This window comes from Gastrolobium bilobum, unplaced genomic scaffold, assembly GCF_033153095.1.
Source record: "Gastrolobium bilobum isolate Gb01-03AN ecotype WA unplaced genomic scaffold, APGP_CSIRO_Gbil_v1 utg4364, whole genome shotgun sequence".
In the NCBI taxonomy this organism is placed as follows: domain Eukaryota; kingdom Viridiplantae; phylum Streptophyta; class Magnoliopsida; order Fabales; family Fabaceae; genus Gastrolobium; species Gastrolobium bilobum.
The window spans coordinates 618,679-636,430 of NW_026898973.1; the positions used below are offsets into that span (position 1 = coordinate 618,679).

At 38.5% G+C, this 17,752-nt stretch overlaps 1 protein-coding gene across 3 annotated transcripts; it reads right to left on the bottom strand.

The window, feature by feature from the left end:
• Nucleotides 1-6,252: 6,252 nt before the first annotated feature.
• Nucleotides 6,253-17,511, bottom strand: LOC133285961 (uncharacterized). Of its 3 annotated transcripts, XM_061483288.1 has the most exons (11): nucleotides 17,228-17,511; nucleotides 16,584-16,768; nucleotides 15,397-15,575; nucleotides 14,614-14,657; nucleotides 14,373-14,502; nucleotides 14,233-14,291; nucleotides 14,101-14,137; nucleotides 13,922-13,993; nucleotides 13,406-13,727; nucleotides 6,975-7,670; nucleotides 6,253-6,404 (listed from the first exon to the last, which is right to left on the bottom strand). In XM_061483288.1, the coding sequence occupies exons 1-10, from the start codon at nucleotides 17,370-17,372 to the stop codon at nucleotides 7,251-7,253; spliced, it is 1,593 nt and encodes a 530-aa protein (XP_061339272.1). In that variant the 5' UTR covers nucleotides 17,373-17,511; the 3' UTR covers nucleotides 6,253-6,404; nucleotides 6,975-7,250. The 3 variants fall into 3 exon arrangements, with proteins under 3 accessions (XP_061339272.1, XP_061339269.1, XP_061339270.1); XM_061483285.1 differs by having other exon boundaries at nucleotides 14,373-14,657; XM_061483286.1 differs by lacking the exon at nucleotides 6,253-6,404 and having other exon boundaries at nucleotides 6,966-7,670; nucleotides 14,373-14,657.
• Nucleotides 17,512-17,752: the final 241 nt, after the last annotated feature.

Sequence of the window (17,752 nt, forward strand, 5' to 3'; positions counted from 1 at the left end):
AAATTTTCTGTTATTCATTTTCAGGTGGCGTGTTGCATTTTCATTCTTTTTTCCAAAAAATATTTATTGATTCATTGACTAATCCATCCAACCGAGCCGGACAGGATCACAAAAATGGCAAATCTCTCCTTGTTAAAGTTTTAACACAGATGCATACTTAATTTCTAATCACTATTACTTTGTCATTTAAATTTCCTGTTAATTTCAAGTGTTACGACTAGGGGTGTTAACGGGTCGAGCCGAGCCGAGCTTTGGTCTTAAAAGGTTAAGCCTGTATTTAAATGTGTCAGCCTGACCAAGCCTGTTGCCTGTTATGAATATAATTTCAGCCTGTAGTCTGTCTTATTTACAAAAAATAAAAGCCTGATTTAGCCTCTTAGCCTGTTTAAAACAAAATAAAACAACAAAAATTTATCCAAACAAAATATACAGTCAACAGCATTAGTAATTCCATAAATATTCATAAATTTAATATATATCCAAACAGCATAATATAAAATAAAATCATTCAAAAAGTCTATTTAATTAATAAAATGAGATGAAATGGATTGAGGAGAGAGAGCTATCACAAGTAGTATAAAAAATATAAAATAAAAATAAAAATAAATATATTAGGCTAGCCTGAGAGGCTCTAAGGCCGAGCTTTTAAATTGGAGCCTGATGCCTTTTTATTAAACGAGCTTTTATACAAGTCCAAGTCTTGTTCCAACAATCAATTTTAGACATAAAAGCTCAGGCCTTCACGAGCCGAGCCAAAGGCCCCTGGCTCGTTTAGCACCCCTAGTTACGACCTATACAATCCTTATCTGTAAGCACTATAACGTTGTCATCTATGTAGCACCGATACCGACCTGGGACACGTGACACGACACGACACTTCGACACGTTAATTCTAAAAAATGTTAGATTTCGACACGTTAGGACACATTTTGATATTAAATAATATTTTTAATTTATGTAGAATATATTATATTTAATATTCAATAATTTAACAAAAAAACGAAACTAAACTTATAATATTCATCAATTTGCAAAGAAACATAAGATATCCCAAATATTTATATTAAACTCAATAAAATGGTAATCGTAATCCAAAGAATCTAATAATTGAAACTAAAAACTCAACGCAACGCAACCTTTGAACTTTTTTTGAGTTTATATAACACGTGTTGGAGTGTCGGGGAGTGTCAAAGTGTCGGAGAGTGTCCGAAAGTGTCGGACACGACACATCAAGATTTTTGAAGTGTCGATGCTTCATAGGTTGTCATTGTTATTTTGGCGCTATGACTCCATCATTTAAATTTTTTTTCATTCATTGTCAGGCGTTAATAAATATAAATAAAAAAACCGAAAGAAAAAAAAACAAGGAATAGATCAAAATAAAAAAAAGAATCATCTATATATATATTTTGGATTTTTTGTTTATCATGTTACATGAACATTATTCATCATTCCTGCTGATACATCCAAAAATCTCGCTTTCCTTTATTTTCTTTTTCTTTTTCTTCTTTTAAAGTGGCCCACCAAAATCTCTTTTTTGCAGGACTACTATTCATTTTTTAGTTTATCACGTTACATTAACACTATTTATCATTCCTGCTGATACATCCAAAATCTCACTTTCCTTTATTTTATTTTTTTCTTTTAAAGTGGCCCACCAAAATCTCTTCTCTGCAGGACTATTATTCATTTTTCCGGTAACATAATAAGCTAAGGGTTCGTTTTTTCTAAAGTTACTTTAGATAAATTTATCTATTGTTCGCCGAAACTAACAGAATCCAAAAAACTCATGAGAGTGATTGGTTTGAAGAGAAAGAATGTTTATTCAATATTCCAGAAAGTCTGATTCGATACATATATATATATACTTAAGCAAAAAGGCTAACTAACGTTTAAACTTCACTAAGTTAGTTACAACTGATTGCTAACAAACTAACAGAAAGTGCAAAATACACGTGTGTGCTGTGTCAGCAGAATAACTGATTTATATTACATATATCAATATCCCCCCTCAAGTTGGCATATGGATATCCATAAGTCCCAACTTGTCAACAAGTCCTTTGAAATTGCGAGGAGGTAATGCTTTAGTTAAAGAGTCAGCTACTTGTTCTGCTGAAGACACAGTCAATAGATGGATCAAACCACTATGAATCTTTTTCCTAACAATGTGGCAGTCTATCTCTATATGTTTTGATCTTTCGTGGAAACTAGGATTATGTGCCAAGTAGATTGCGGAACGATTATCACAAAATATTGCAATTGGCTTTGTCATTTCAATATCCAAATCAGTGAGCAGATATTTCATCCATTGCAATTCACACGTCAAACTGGCTAATGCTCTATATTCTGCCTCGGAGGATGATCTGGAGACTGTGCTTTGCTTCTTGGATTTCCACCCAACTAGTGAAGAACCAAGAAAAATACAAAACCCGGTGATGGAGCGCCTAGTGTCTGGACATGTTGCCCAATCGGAGTCTGCAAAGGCACTAAGTTTGAGCTTAGTGTCAGCAGAAAAAAAAAGGCCACGACCAGGAGTTCCCTTAAGATATTTAAGAACTCTGAGTGCAGCTTGCATATGGAGATCTGTAGGACAACTGACATATTGGCTTAATTGTTGGACGGCATGACAAATATCAGGTCTAGTTGTTGTCAGGTACAACAATCTTCCCACTAGACGTCTGTAGCTTGCAGCATCCAAGCAAGGTTCTCCTTTATCTCGTTCCAATTTAATCCCTGAATCCATAGGAGTTGAGACTGGCTTAGCTCCCAAAAGGCCACCATCAGTTATTAATTCCAAAGCATACTTTCTTTGATTCATTACCAAGCCTTCTTTGGAACGACTGATTTCTAAACCAAGGAAATAGTGTAGTTCCCCTAAATCCTTGATGTGAAATCGACTATCAAGAAATTGTTTGACAGATATGATCTCCTGCATGTTATTACCAGCCAATACTACATCATCAACATAAATCAAAAGGGCTGTAAATGAATCTTGCCTCTTTTTAATCAGAAGTGAGTGATCCGCTTCAGACTGCTTGTAGCCAATGGACAGCAACGCAGAGGTGAGCTTGGAGTACCATTGTCTACTAGCTTGTTTTAATCCATATAAGGACTTTTGCAATTTGCAAACCTGATTAGGCTTTGAACAACTAATACTAGGTGGTAAAGACATGTAAATTTCCTCATTCGAATCACCATGAAGGAAAGCGTTGTTAACATCCAACTGCTCCAAGATCCACCCCTTCGATGCAGCAACACCAAGGAGTGTACGAATGGTTGTGATTTTTGCAACAGGTGAGAATGTGTCCAGGAAGTCTACCCCTTCGAGTTGAGTATAGCCCTTTGCAACTAGACGGGCCTTGTAACGCTCAACACTTCCATCAACATGATATTTGACTTTATATACCCACTTACATCCTATAGGATGCTTACCAAGAGGTAAATCAGTAAGGGACCATGTACTGTTTTGTTCTAAAGCTGAAATTTCAGCTTGCATTGCATCACGCCAGCATTGCTCTTTCACTGCTTCTGAGAATGACTGAGGTTCAACTATGGAATGAAGATTGAAACATAATGTCTGATGTTGAGAGGAACAATTGTCATAACTCAAAACTGAGGATAAATGATATGTTGATTGGGAACTAAGGGAGCTAAGGGAGCAATGGAAATCTTTTAGGTAAGTTGGAGGTTGTCTAGTTCGGCTAGATTTTCTTGGTATGTGTGCTGGGTTAGGTGTGTGCTGTGGGAAAGGATGGGCAGCTGATGGAGATATTGTATCAGGTACTGTAAAGTATGGTAAGGGTGGGGCACTGTGAGGTCACGGTTAAGTTCATTAGGTGAAATGGGAGAGGTTGTCGTGCATTCAGTATTGTGAAAGGATAGGTTTGGTGAAGTAGATGGTGAATTAGGTGGTTTGACATCTGAGTTTACAATGAGGAATGGGTCATCAGCTAAATTGTTAGGAGCCATAGGAACAGATGAGGTGGTGTCAGATACAGTCACATGCGTGGAAAATGGAAAAGTGCTTTCATGAAAAATCACATTTCTAGATATGAATACCTCCCTAGAAGTCAAATCATATAATACATATCCCTTTGTTCCTTCTCTGTGACCAAGAAGAATGCATTTTCTAGCACGAGGACTGAATTTTTGCCTGTTGGATACAAGGGTGCTAGCAAAACAAAGGCAACCAAATACCTTTAAGTGAATCAGAATGGGAGGCATATTATACAGCAGTTCGTAAGGAGAACTATTCTGCAATGTGGGGCTGCTCAACCTATTAATCAGATGTACAACATGCAGTACTGCAAATGACCAAAATTGGAGAGGCAAATTGGATTGAAACATTAATGCCCTGGCTATGTTAAGAAGATGCTGGTGTTTCCTCTCCACTACACCATTTTGTTGTGGACATTCTACACAAGAGGTTTGATGGATGATTCCTTTGTGAGAATAAAATTCAGGCATTAAAAATTCAGCACCATTGTCACTTCTGATTATTTTGACATGTGTATCAAACTGGTTTTCAACCATTGCCACAAAATTTTAACAACGCTTGGGATACACCACCCCAAAAGCTAGCTCAAAGGGTGAGAGTGCCCAAGGCCTTATAAACTCCACATTAGTTGCACATACAACCAATGTGGGACTATATATCTCAACACGCCCCTCACACAAGAGCCCTTTGGGCTTGAAGAGTGGACAATGCAACAGGCCCAGCCTACCTGTGCTAAGAAATGCCACATAAGAAAGTGGGGAGCGGCGAGGCTCTGATACCATAACAGAATCCAAAGAACTCATGAGTGTGATTGGTTTGATGAGAAAGAATGTTTATTCAATATTCCAGAAAGTCTGATTCGATACATATATATATATATATACTTAAGCAAAAAGGCTAACTAACGTTTAAACTGCACTAAGTTAGTTACAACTGATTGCTAACAAACTAACAGAAAGTGCAAAATACACGTGTGTGCTGTGTCAGCAGAATAACTGATTTATATTACATATATCAATAGAAACGACGTCGTTTTGGAACGGAAATCATGGTATATTTGTAATTTTAATTTATTTCAGAGTTATAATAGTCTTTATCATTCTAATTTTTTAATTTTTCAACTTCAAAACAACGTCATTTTAGTGAACATTAGATAAAATTATCTAAAGTAACATTAGATATTTTTTTCCATAAACTAAAAGCCCATATATTTTTTTATGAATATCTTTGGTTGCATCGCGAAATTATTTGCATCAGTTTCTTTTGCATCTTTCATATATTATTGGACAATATTGGGGTTTCTTTAGCAGCCCAATTACCACTCAGAGTCAACAAAGACACATCAGAAAGCCCATATACTTCAGGGATTATGAAATGTAAGCTGGGCCAATCTTCTAGAAGTTAGCTAGTAGAATAGCATAGTTTGAATTTTTATTTTCAGTAGCATAGCATTTTATCATTCCGCAATAGCATAGCATTTTAGCATAGCATAGCATTTTATCTTTATCTGTTTGTTATTTCAATTAGATTAGGATTGCTTTTCAATTATTATTTATTCAGAAAACGATAGAATACTGAGACCGGAAAGTTATTTGGATTGGAATGATGATGATGATGATGAAAATGAGCAAACTTTAGCACCTGCTATGCCCAAAACTTCATTATCCACTTACACTTTATCAACAATAGCAGAAGTTATTGATGCGATAACTTTCATCCTATTCGAAAAAAGTCTGTTTGGATTGAAAATTATGAAGAAAATGGAATTGAAGATCCAATTACTCTCACCTTGCCTTTTTATCAGATTATGACCCTAGAACTTTTCAAAGTGATGTAAAAGAAAGTGTGGCAAAAGGTGATGGATGAAAGAAATTGATGCCATTGAGATAAATGATACTTTGGAGCTAACTGATATTCCAAAAATACACAAAATTATTGGTATAAAGTGGGTATTCAACACAAAGCCAAAGGAAAATGGTGAAGTTGATAAGGCATGATTGGTAGTTAAGGGATATAGGTTGAATATGGGATTATGGAAAAAATTTCGCTCCAGTTGCAGCACATGATAAAATTAGATTAGTAATTGCACGGGCACTTTAGAATTACTGGCATATCTTCTAGTTAGATGTCAAATTAGTATTGTTTTATGGATACTTGGCGAAACAAATACTTGTAGAACAACTCCATGGTTATGTTTAACTAGATTAAAAATGAGTATAAAGTGTACATACTTAAGAAAACCCTCTATCGACTAAAACAAGCTCCATGGGGCTTGGTATTGTAGCATTGAAGCTTATTTTCTTTTACAATCAGTTTCTCCAGTACCATATTTGAAAGGAGTTTAAAACTTTAATTGCAGGACCCGTCTCAAATCGGACTAGTCGCGAAGCGATGAACCAATTGAAATCTGTCCAAAAAAAAAACAATGTCCACCTTAGCATACACTTTTCACTAAAGCTGGAGAGGAAAGAAAAATGCTCGTTGTTTGTTTATATGCTCAATGATCTTATATTTACTAGTAATAGTGATGTCATGTTTGAAGAATTAAAAAAATCAATGATGGTTGAATTTGAAATGTTTGATCTTTGCATGATGAATTAATTTCATGGCATAAAAGGCGTGCAATTTGCTAACGAGATTTTTATTTTCTAAAAAGTGATCCGTGCAAGAAATTTTAGATAAAATTCAACTGGAGGATTGTAATTCTATAAGCACTCAAACTGAGTTGGGTTTGAAGCTAAGCAAAGATCATAAAGTGGAGAAAGTGAACAACACATTGAACAAGAAAGTCATGGACAGTTTGATGTATTCAACAGCAACAAGACCAGGCATAATAACATTTTGTATAAGTTTGGCTAGTAGATAATCCAATAAAAATGCATTTGTTAGCTGTCAATATCATTCTTGTTATTTGCAACAAAATAAAGACTTGGGGTTATTTTGCACGAAAGGTGAAAAATTAGATGTTTGTGTTTACCGTGATTATGCAGAAGATCAATATGAACACTTTCTCTTTCTTGTTCTTCCAAGAAGCAACCATTTGTAAGTCATGCTTACGCAAGCTCAACAAATTGAATTGATTTTTCTTTGTACGAATAACTGCATATAGTACATTAGGTTTGACTATAATCTTCTAACTCAAGGTGTAGCTTCGCTTTACCTTGGTTTTTTCTTCTTTTTTCCCTACCATAGGGTAAAGTAAATCACTATTATTTCACTTCTGTTTTAAACAACTAGTTTTATATTGAACAATCTATACTTCACTAGCTGCATTTGGCAAAGGCGAATTTCTGTTGTTGAAGTTCTTGTTAAATCCGTTCTTTAGTTTTTCAGCGAAGTTGAGCTTCACAAACACTTCCTCCCTTTGGGGGCGGTTTGCATAGAGTATCCAGAGAACAAGACATAGCAAGACACCAACAGAAATGAGGCCGAGTCCTGCATTGATAACCTTAAGATAATGGTTTAATGGAGGACAGTAACTTGAAACGATTTCTTTGAATGTATCCCTCACAAAATTGCAATTCTGAAGGCTAAGTAAAAGTGGAGTGTAATGTTCTAATGCATAGCTTTCATTAACTGCAGCTACTAACTCAGAGTATATCATTGGGGTCACCCTGCCAACACTGGCGCAAATACCATATTTAGACAACTCACATTCATACTTCTTCCAAACCTGAAATTTTTAAACAATGGTTTTCATGAATTACTTGTATATATATCATTGGCAGTAACAAAAATAAAAATAAAATCAAAAAAATTCATCCCACTTCCTGTTAATAGCTTACATTAGTTCCATGACTTGCAACATATCAGAATGGTTATAATTATCTAACACATTTGCAGTTTAGCCATTTAGTATTATGTGTCAGTCAATCATATGCAGCTACAGAAACACCAATAAGCCTAGGTAGAACATTTCAACCATCAAAAGGGTTAAGAAACTTAAAGCCAATTCCAGTGGTACAAGGGTATATTTGGACTAACACTAACCAACATCTATTTAAAAATTATAGAGAAACGAGTTTTCAAAATAATTTTTAACTTCCCACAAAATATAGTTGTTGTTGGGAACTCGGTTCCTCAAATCGGCTCAGGGGCCTTTGTGCGGAAGTCAATCAACAAGATCCTGATCTCGGATCTCGGAAATACCTCGGCCTGAACTTCACTAGGTCGGGTAGCGCAGCGGAAATATCAAAACGAAAAATCACAAAACAGGAGAGAGAGAGAGAAGAAGAACACAACCAGATTTACCGTGGAAAAACCTTCTTCAATGAAGAAGTAAAAACCCACGGGACCTAGTCCAGATCAAAAATCCACTATGAAATAATGGTTACAAAATAATCAGAATACACCAATGTGGTGGTTAACTCAATCTCTCCAACAATGGTGATAATCAAACTACCCTAGAGATGTTTCACTCAAACTCTCTCTAGAGATCTCTCAAATGCAAAGCATAAAGCTTTGCTCAAACAATTTTCTCTCAAATATCTGTCAAATAAAATTCTCTCATATGACCTAGCCTCCACCCACAACTAATGAGTATATATAGAGGAGGTGGAAATTAGGGTTAGGGTTTTTAGGAAACCCCTCAAATGGGCTTGGGCTTAGCATTGAAGGAGGAAGCCCAACAAATCTTCCCCCTCCGACTTCAATGCGTCGGCTTCAGCATCAACCCGGCTCTTTCACAGCAGTCTTCAAATTTTCTTGCTGGAACCGGCTTCGTCATCATGTCGGACCAATTTTGGTCAGTGTGCACCTTGACGAGTTCGAGCTCTCCACCTTCCACCATATCCCGGATCCAGTGATACCTCACATCAATATGCTTAGTGCGGGAGTGATAGGTTAAATTCTTTGCAAGATGGATTGCGCTTTGATTGTCACAACCCAGCTCGTACTTGTCTTGATCATGGCCGAGTTCCATGAGGAACTTCTTCATCCACAGCATCTTTTTGCTTGCCTCAGTAGCGACAATGTACTCAGCCTCAGTTGTCGATAATGCAACACATTTCTAAAGTCTTGATTGCCAAGAGACAGCTCCTCCGGCAAATCTCATCAAATATCCTGTAGTCGACTTCCTCGAGTCGGCGTCTCCCCCTAAATCAGAATCCGAGTAGCCTTGCAACTCGGCTTTGCCTTCTCCAAATTGGAGACATAAGTCGGTCGTACCTCGGAGGTACTTGAAGATCCACTTCACTGCTTCCCAGTGCTCTTTGCCGGGGTTTGACAAATACCGGCTTACCATTCCAACAGCATACGCCAAGTCAGGTCTAGTGTAAACCATTGCATACATCAAGCTTCCGACGACAGATTGGTACGGGACCTTCATCATCTCATCTTTATCTTCATCAGATCTCAGACATTGCTTCTGGTTCAGCTTTATGTGTCCGGCTAGGGGGTGCTCACTGTTTTGGCTTTGTCCATGCTGAATCTCTTCAAAATCTTCTCAATATATTTCTCTTGACTCAGCCACAGTAGCTTCTTCTGTCTATCTCGGATGATCTTGATTCCGAGAATCTGCTTTGCAGGACCGAGGTCCTTCATTGCGAAGGAGGAGCTCAACGCCTTTTTCAGGGCGGCTATCCTCGATTTGTCTTTCCCTACAATAAGCATGTCGTCAACATATAACAACAAGATTAAAAAATCTCCGGCCTCATACCTCTTTACAAATACGCAGTGGTCGGCTTCTGTCTTCTCAAACTTATGATCAGTCATGAATGATTCAAACTTCTTGTACCACTGCCGAGGTGCTTGCTTCAAGCCATAGAGGCTCTTCTTCAACCGACATACCAAGTCTTCTTGGTCTGGAGCTCGGAACCCTTCGGGTTGTTCCATATATATTTCTTCTTCTAAATCACCGTGAAGAAATGCCGTCTTCACGTCCATTTGTTCTACCTCGAGGTCCATCGAAGCCGCCATGGCTAACACGGTTCGGACCGAGGTCATTTTCATCACAGGAGAAAATATCTCCTCAAAATCTACTCCTTTCTTCTGATTGCAGCCTTTCACTACAATCCGGGCTTTGTATCTCGGCTTTTGCCTGTTCTCTTCATTCTTAATCTTGTAGACCCATTTGTTTCTCAAAGCTCGTTTTCCTTCTGGCAACTCGGTCAGCTCATAAGTCTGATTCTCGTGCAAAGACTTCATCTCGTCTTGCATTGCCTTTTTCCATTCTTCTTTCTCTGAGCTCGTTACAGCCTCATCATAACTCTGAGGCTCACCGTCTTCAGCAACAACGGTGTATTCATCAGATGGGTATCTTGTAGAGGGTCTTCTTTCTCGAGTTGGATATCTCGGCTGTTCTTCAGCTTGAGAACCCGGTTCATCATTCTCATCCTGGATCTCATCATCAACTCGGACCTCAATGTCTTCGGCATCTTCAGCTTGTTGCTGGTCATCAATTTCTTCATTTTCTTGATTTTCTCCCCCTGCTTCAGCTCGGACAGGAGGGATGGGTTCTTCTCGTTTGACAGTAACTCGAACTTTGGGCTTCGAGATGTCATGAAATATCACATCTCGGCTTCTCACGATCTTCTTATTGATTGGATCCCAAAGTCGGAACCCGAACTCACATCTCGGCGAACCAAGATAGATGCATTCTTTTGTCTTCGCATCAAGTTTATCCCTTTCATCTTTAGGGATATGCACGAAAGCTCGGCATCCAAACACCTTCAATTGATTATAGGCCGCTTTCCGACCTGTCCAGATTTCTTCTAGAATTTCTCCTTCAAGTGGCTGTGATGGTGAGAGGTTGATCAAGTCAACAGCTGTTTTGACGGCTTCTCCCCAGAATGATTTCGATAACCCGGCATTGGATAACATGCTTCGTACCTTCTCTTTAATAGTTATGTTCATCCTCTCAGCCAGTCCATTCAGCTGAGGTGTCTTGGGAGGCGTCTTCTCAAGTCGAATCCCGGCCGCTCTGCATTATGCATCAAATGGGCCGCAATACTCACCACCATTATCAGATCGGACCACCTTCAATTTCTTGCCAGTCTCCCTTTCAACCATAGCATGAAATTCTTGAAAGGATTGGAGTACCTGGTCTTTAGACTTCAACAAATATACCCACACTTTGCGGGAATGGTCATCAATGAATGAAACAAAGTACTGAGCTCCTCCAAGGGATCTTTCCGACATGGAGCAGACATCAGTATGGACGATGTCAAGAATATACTTGCGGCGTCTTGGTTGATCCGGTCTCATAAAAGAAACCCGGTGCTGCTTTCCAGCTAGGCAGTGCGTGCAACTCTCCAACGCTTGACCTTTCAACCCGGTCAGTAATCCCTTTTTGTTTAGGATTTGGAGCCCTTTCTCGCTCATGTGGCCGAGGCGCTTGTGCCATAGCTCCAAGCTAGGTTCATCTCGAACAGAATTGGCTTCTCCGCCATTGATCTTTCCTTACATCACGTATAAGGAGTCTTCCTTCTTACCTCGGGCCACGACCAAGTTTCCCTTGGCCAGCTTCCATCTAACATTACCGAAGTAGTTCACAAACCCGGCATTATCAAGTTTGCCTACCGAGATTAGGTTCAAACGCATGTCAGGAACATGCCTTACATCTTTCAACACAAGTCGGCATCCGACATCCGTGGTTAGAGCTACATCACCGACACCAACAATCTTGCTGGTCACTTGATTTCCCATCTTCACGACTCCAAAATCACCACCTCGGTAAGAGGAGAAAAAACCTTTGTGTGGAGTAACGTGGAAGGAAGCACCAGAGTCAACAATCCAGGTGCAGTCATCATATGCAACATTCAAATAATTATCCTCGCCAAGGAGGAATATCTCGGCATCCGGGTTGGCAGCCACCGCAGTGGTGCTCTTGTCTTCCCTCTTCTTGGGAATAATTTGATCCGGCTTCACAGAGCCGTTCTTCTCATCATTCTGCAGGGTCCAGCAGACTGGTTTCTTATGGTCTGTCTTTCCACAGTAAAAGCACTTCAACTCATATTTCGGCTTTAACCGACCTCTGGACTTTCTTCTTCTGTCACGATCTCGACCCCGACTTTTGCTTCTACCCCGGGAGTCGGATTTTCCTTTGTTCTCAGCAACGTAGCCTCAGACGTGCTTGAAACACCTCGTTCTCTTCTCCTGACTTCTTCGCTCAGGAGGCTGTCTGTCACGACATCCATCTTCAACTTTCCTTCTGGAGCTGAATTACTCAAAGTCACCACTAGAGTATCTCAGCTTTCTGGCAGCGAGCTCAACAGCAGCAAAGCCTGCATCTCATTATCAATTTTCATTTCAGCTTTTGACAGCTGATTCACAATACTTTTATAGGTGTTGAGGTGTTCAATCATGCTCATGCAGCCCTTGTATTCAAGCTTCACAAGTCGGCGAACCAGGTATCCTTTATTCCTGGGAGTCTTCTTCTGAATCATGGACTCCAGCTTCGTCCACAACTCATACGCGTTCGTGAATTCGGACACGTGCTCAAAGAGGTTTTTATCAATATATTTCCTGATCGTGGCTACCGCCTTCCGACTCAGGATCTCCCACTCCTTATCGGTCTTGCCTGCCGGTCTCTCATCAAGGGTAATGGGCTCATGTAGATCTTTGCAGTAGAGATGATCTTCCATCATCGGTCTCCAATAAGTGAAGTTGTCTGCGGTCAACTTGAACATGTCTCCATCATTGGTTATGCCACTGGTCTCCATCTCGTCTCCCTTAGAACCCGTCGAACTCGGGCTCTGATACCACTGTTGGGAACTCGGTTCCCTCAAATCGGCTCAGGGGCCTTTGTGCGGAAGTCAATCAACAAGATCCTGGTCTTGGATCTCGACAATACCTCGTCCTGAACTTCACCAGGTCGGGTAGCGCAGCGGAAATATCAAAACGAAAAATCATAAAACAGGAAAGAGAGAGAAGAAGAACACAACCAGATTTAACTTGGAAAAACCTTCTTCAATGAAGAAGTAAAAACCCACGGGACCTAGTCCAGATAAAAAATCCACTATGAAATAATGGTTACAAAATAATCAGAATACACCAATGTGGTGGTCAACTCAAGATCTCCAACAATGGTGATAATCAAACTACCCTAGAGATGTTTCACTCAAACTCTCTCTAGAGATCTCTCAAATGCAAAGCATAAAGCTTTGCTCAAACAATTTTCTCTCAAATATCTGTCAAATAAAATTCTCTCATATGACCCTGGCCTCCACCCACAACTAATGAGTATATATAGAGGAGGTGGAAATTAGAGTTAGGGTTTTTAAGAAACCCCTCAAATGGGCTTGGGCTTAGCATTGAAGGAGGAAGCCCAACAGTTGTGTAGATCAATTTTCATTAAACAAGTGATTGATCTACACACGTAAGTTCATGGGAGTCTAATCTTCCCGCTATAAGGTATTCAACCAACAATCCAAACGATGGAGAAAAAGAGATACCAAAAGAAAAGCATACCGATGAAGCATTGGTAGAGGAAACTTCTTGATCCGTACACTGCCGGTCTCGAAACTCAGAGTCAAAGGGATAGCACAAAGGTGGCATTGCAGGTCCAGACTGATTGTAATAATTCTCACTACCTTTTGTTGGATTTGCATCTGCAGTATTGTAGACGAACCTATTGACAACACTGACAATATTGGTAACCACTTGTTTACTCTGAAAGAGTGTCTTGTTTGTGGTTCTCTGATCAACACATGGAAGGATATTGCTAAGAGCAGATTCTGCTTGTGGATTCTCCACCCATTCTCCCATAGCCATACAGGTGTCAGAAATTGCACTGTAATCGAAATAATCTAATCATGTCAGGTCCATTTGGTTGTTAGTGAGGAACAGAAAACTGAAAATTTCCAGAATATATAGATAATTGGATTTCAAGGGTAAATTAAGTCCTGGAGGCAGTTTAGAAAGGGTATTGTTCCTCCTTCAAGAGCTGGTTACAATGAAATCATAGAAAAATATCCAATGACTTACTTATTAAGAATCATGAACACTCCACAGAGAAGGAATGTGGTTGCAACCAGTAACCATCCACTGATAACAAATCTGCAATAACATTTTGAAATCAAATATTAAAACTTGAAAAGGATCCTTGAGACAGTATCACAATAAGCAAAGGTAATATCAACACACGATAAGCAAACATAACTTACATGAGGATTGCATGTTGATGTCCACAGATAGACAGGACTGCAAAAAATATATTAGTAAATTATGAGCAAGAATTCAAGAATATAATCATAAAATCAGCTCAAAGTATTTAAGATGTTATCATCAATGCATACTTAGCCCAATTAGAGCCAGGAGAAGCATCACTGCTGCCATCACAATCAAAGCTAGATGCCTGGAAAATGAAAGCAGTTTAGCATTACTTAGATGCCAATATGAACTTTTAGATTGAACAGTGAAGTTTATGATTGCATACACAGCATTAAACACTTTTCGTATTTTAACAGAATTTTCGTTTGTCTGCTCAGAAAGCGTATCTGCTGCAGTATTTAGATCCATATTCAAATTGTCAATATCATCCATGATATCAGATGGAAGAAGCATCTCTGCAACATTGATAGATTTGGCAAGTGATAGATATTCTGTGACATTTCTTAGAGTCTGCACTGTATAATCTGACTGATTGACAACATAATGGAGGGTATTCAAGGCCTCACCATGGAACTTATCCTGCCCAACTGAAAGAAGGATACTTCCAGTCCTGTGTGATTAAGAGAATGGAAAATGTTAACTGGGCAAGATTTAACAGGACAGGTTGAATGCATCAATTTTGGAATAATAATAAAAATAATCAAAGTCAAACATCATTTTAAGTTCTGGTTTTGGACCATCACTTGATCAATACTCCACAAGCACAGCTGACATTGAAAGGGGATTCGAATTTGAAAATGGATCTCTTTGAAGTTTCGACTTAAAAAATTTCAGGCTAAATGCAGGATAACTAGATGAGACAAGTAAAACCAGATAGTTCTAGGCTCCAGATTTCTTATTTATATTTCTTTTTCCATTAACCATGCTTTCGTGCTCCAAACAATGTTATGTACAGCCGTACAGCACACAAACTAACACAAAGGTAAATTTATGATAAATGAAAATTTGAGCTAATGGTATATGCAGAGCAATCACTTTAGCTTGTACCAAAAAAAAAAAAAAAAAAAAAAAACGATTCTTAAAATTTCATAGCAATTAAATGCTGTCATAACCAAACTATCATTAACAGTCGTATTTATTCATGAAATCATATGAGAAACACTCATTATATGTTTATGAGAAAGAATTACAATAGCAAAGACTATTTGGCAACTAATCATGAGTATAGATGATTAAACAACCAACTTTATATATTTATGATTAAAAGAAAAAAGGAAGGGGAGCATATGGAAATAAAGCACACTGAAGAAGTTAACAAAGGGACAATAAAACAACGTTCAGAGAATTACGCTGCAACACAGGTGAATAGCAAAAGCAGTGTAAGACAAATTCTTTGCGAATGATTTGATCCTTCATCCTTGATGTTAATACCCCATCCACAGCATAGATGAATCACAAGTGCCAAGCCAAATGAAATAAGCCATAGGAAAGCAAGGATGAAACCGGCCCCACCAGTGAATCCAACGGACTGCACATATAATGGTTAAAAATTGATTAATTGAATTGAAGTGAATACCAAAATTTAATTGGAGCAAGAGGGGAAAAAGGAATCCGCTGAAAGAAAAACCACAAAGTAACAGATCAATAGAAGCCAAACTTAATATAAATAATTTATGGAGAAAAAGCAAATGCAATCAAATTGCAAGCGGCTATGACTGTAATGTGCAAAGAGCTATACAAGTGTGACATGTTGAACCATACTGAGATTAAAGTAAAAATTAGCCATTCTTCCAACCACTTAAGCTTTGAGATTCACCTTATTTATTACAATCTCAAAAAGTGAGTAAAATTAACATTGCCTAATTATAAATGTTCTGGAAGCTTGGTTTGGGCCCTTTATATGGCACACTTCCATGGCACGACAAAACGTCCACATTACCAATATCCTCCTCTCCATACAACAACGTCCCATTGTGTGATTGTCCCTCACAATTCGCAATATGATCATCTACACTAACCATATTGCACCATACACGCCCTTTAGAAAATTCTCCACAACCGCCTATGTATACCAGGCTTATGCCCTTAGGTAAAGCTTTTAAATTACTCCACCCTTTGCTTTTACTGACTTGAGAGTCGGGTTCATATAGGTGAACCACCACATGTTGTTCCACCACAAAACATGGAAGAGCCACCCATCAAGCACTTTGGACAACTATAAAGGGAGATCAGATTCAACAACAACCGATCACCAACAGAAACATGTTTAATGATGCACAAAGTCACAACTCCCCACCCCTTTTCTTTTGCTCAATTATTACATGTACCCTTCTATCATAAAAACAACAGAAAAAAAAAAATATGTTCAATCAGAATCTTCTCCATTTCAACCCAACATACGAAAAATCCGGAGTGCTCACTAAGATATGCAAAGCAACATACAAGAAGATCACATATAAATATCGAATTAGCAATAAAGACATACATAATAAATCAGTCATTTCAGAACATGATGCAAAGGATTCATTGTACTCACGGCCCAATAATGTCGATTTGCAATGTCCCAACCACCTCGGTAATGTCGAAATCGCCGTAGAATGTCAGGCCTATTCGTCCTGTTTGCAGCCAGCACAAGAGTACCCTTAGGAGAATGAGTTTCAGGAGCTGGAGCTAGAGCAACTTGTGTGACTTTATTCTTCCATGGACCCAAATTCACTTCTCCTGAAAACAAACGAACGGGGTAGGAACAGTATTATAAATTGCACAAAACAGACAATTCCAAAATCGCATAATCCAATTACATAAATTACGTCCATAAAAGCATTATTCGTTATGGAAAGAAGAATCAGCCTTGTTTGGTTGCTCTGAAAATATGCACCAACATATAAGGCGTCAAATAGTTTTGCAATTTCTGAGACTCAACATAACCATTTAGCCACAAAATTCTCAATTTGAGCTTAATTCAGCTCATGTGAGCCAATTAACAGAAACCCATATGAAATGAATCATAAAGTTGACACATTTTTCATTTTATGTTTTCTTCCAATTCCTTAGCTTTCTAAGAAACCAAAAAAACTGTGAGAAAACAAGACCCTACAACCAACCCCATCACAATGATCATCAATGTGACGCACGTTCACAATAACCAAAGCAGCAAAGACACCTGCAAGAGGCACGAACCTAGGATAAACTTCATCGTATGTCTGGTCGACCCTGTTGGAGATAAAGCTGAAATTGAACCAAGAGACACAACTATGGAGAAGATGAAAAAGAACAAAGAGACACCCTTCATTGCTGGTTCCCTGTAAGAAAATTCACCGGTCATCTTAAAGGAGAACACCCCATCATTTTGGATTCTCACTCCAACCCAATTCTTAAAACAACAAAACAAACCAACACAAGGACAGAACAAGCATGGTACTTGTGTTAGAATCAGTTAAACAAAGGTATGTATTAGGATTGTATTGTATTATAGCTAAAGAGAGGAACTTTGGATGATTTATAGGAAAAAAGAGAAACATGAAAGGAGAAGGAAGGAAGGAAGGGATTAGAGTCCACATGGGGTGGGGTAGTGATGAAGACTAATAGAGAAGGAAAACTAAAAAGGCGGGTTTGATTTAATTAAAAGTAGTTTAATTAACTTTCTCATTGTGATTAATAATACCACTCAGTTAAGTAAAGTAAAGCATTGCCATAGGCCATAGC

Excerpts from the sequence above, each read along its gene's own strand:
- LOC133285961 (XM_061483285.1), bottom strand. The coding sequence starts at position 17,372 with ATGACCGGTGAATTTTCTTACAGGGAACCAGCAATGAAGGGTGTCTCT. Across the intron at positions 15,576-16,583 it reads CAAATCGACATTATTGGGCC|TCCGTTGGATTCACTGGTGG; the intron begins GTGAGTACAATG and ends TTATATGTGCAG. Across the intron at positions 14,138-14,232 it reads CCTGGCTCTAATTGGGCTAA|TCCTGTCTATCTGTGGACAT; the intron begins GTATGCATTGAT and ends TATTTTTTGCAG.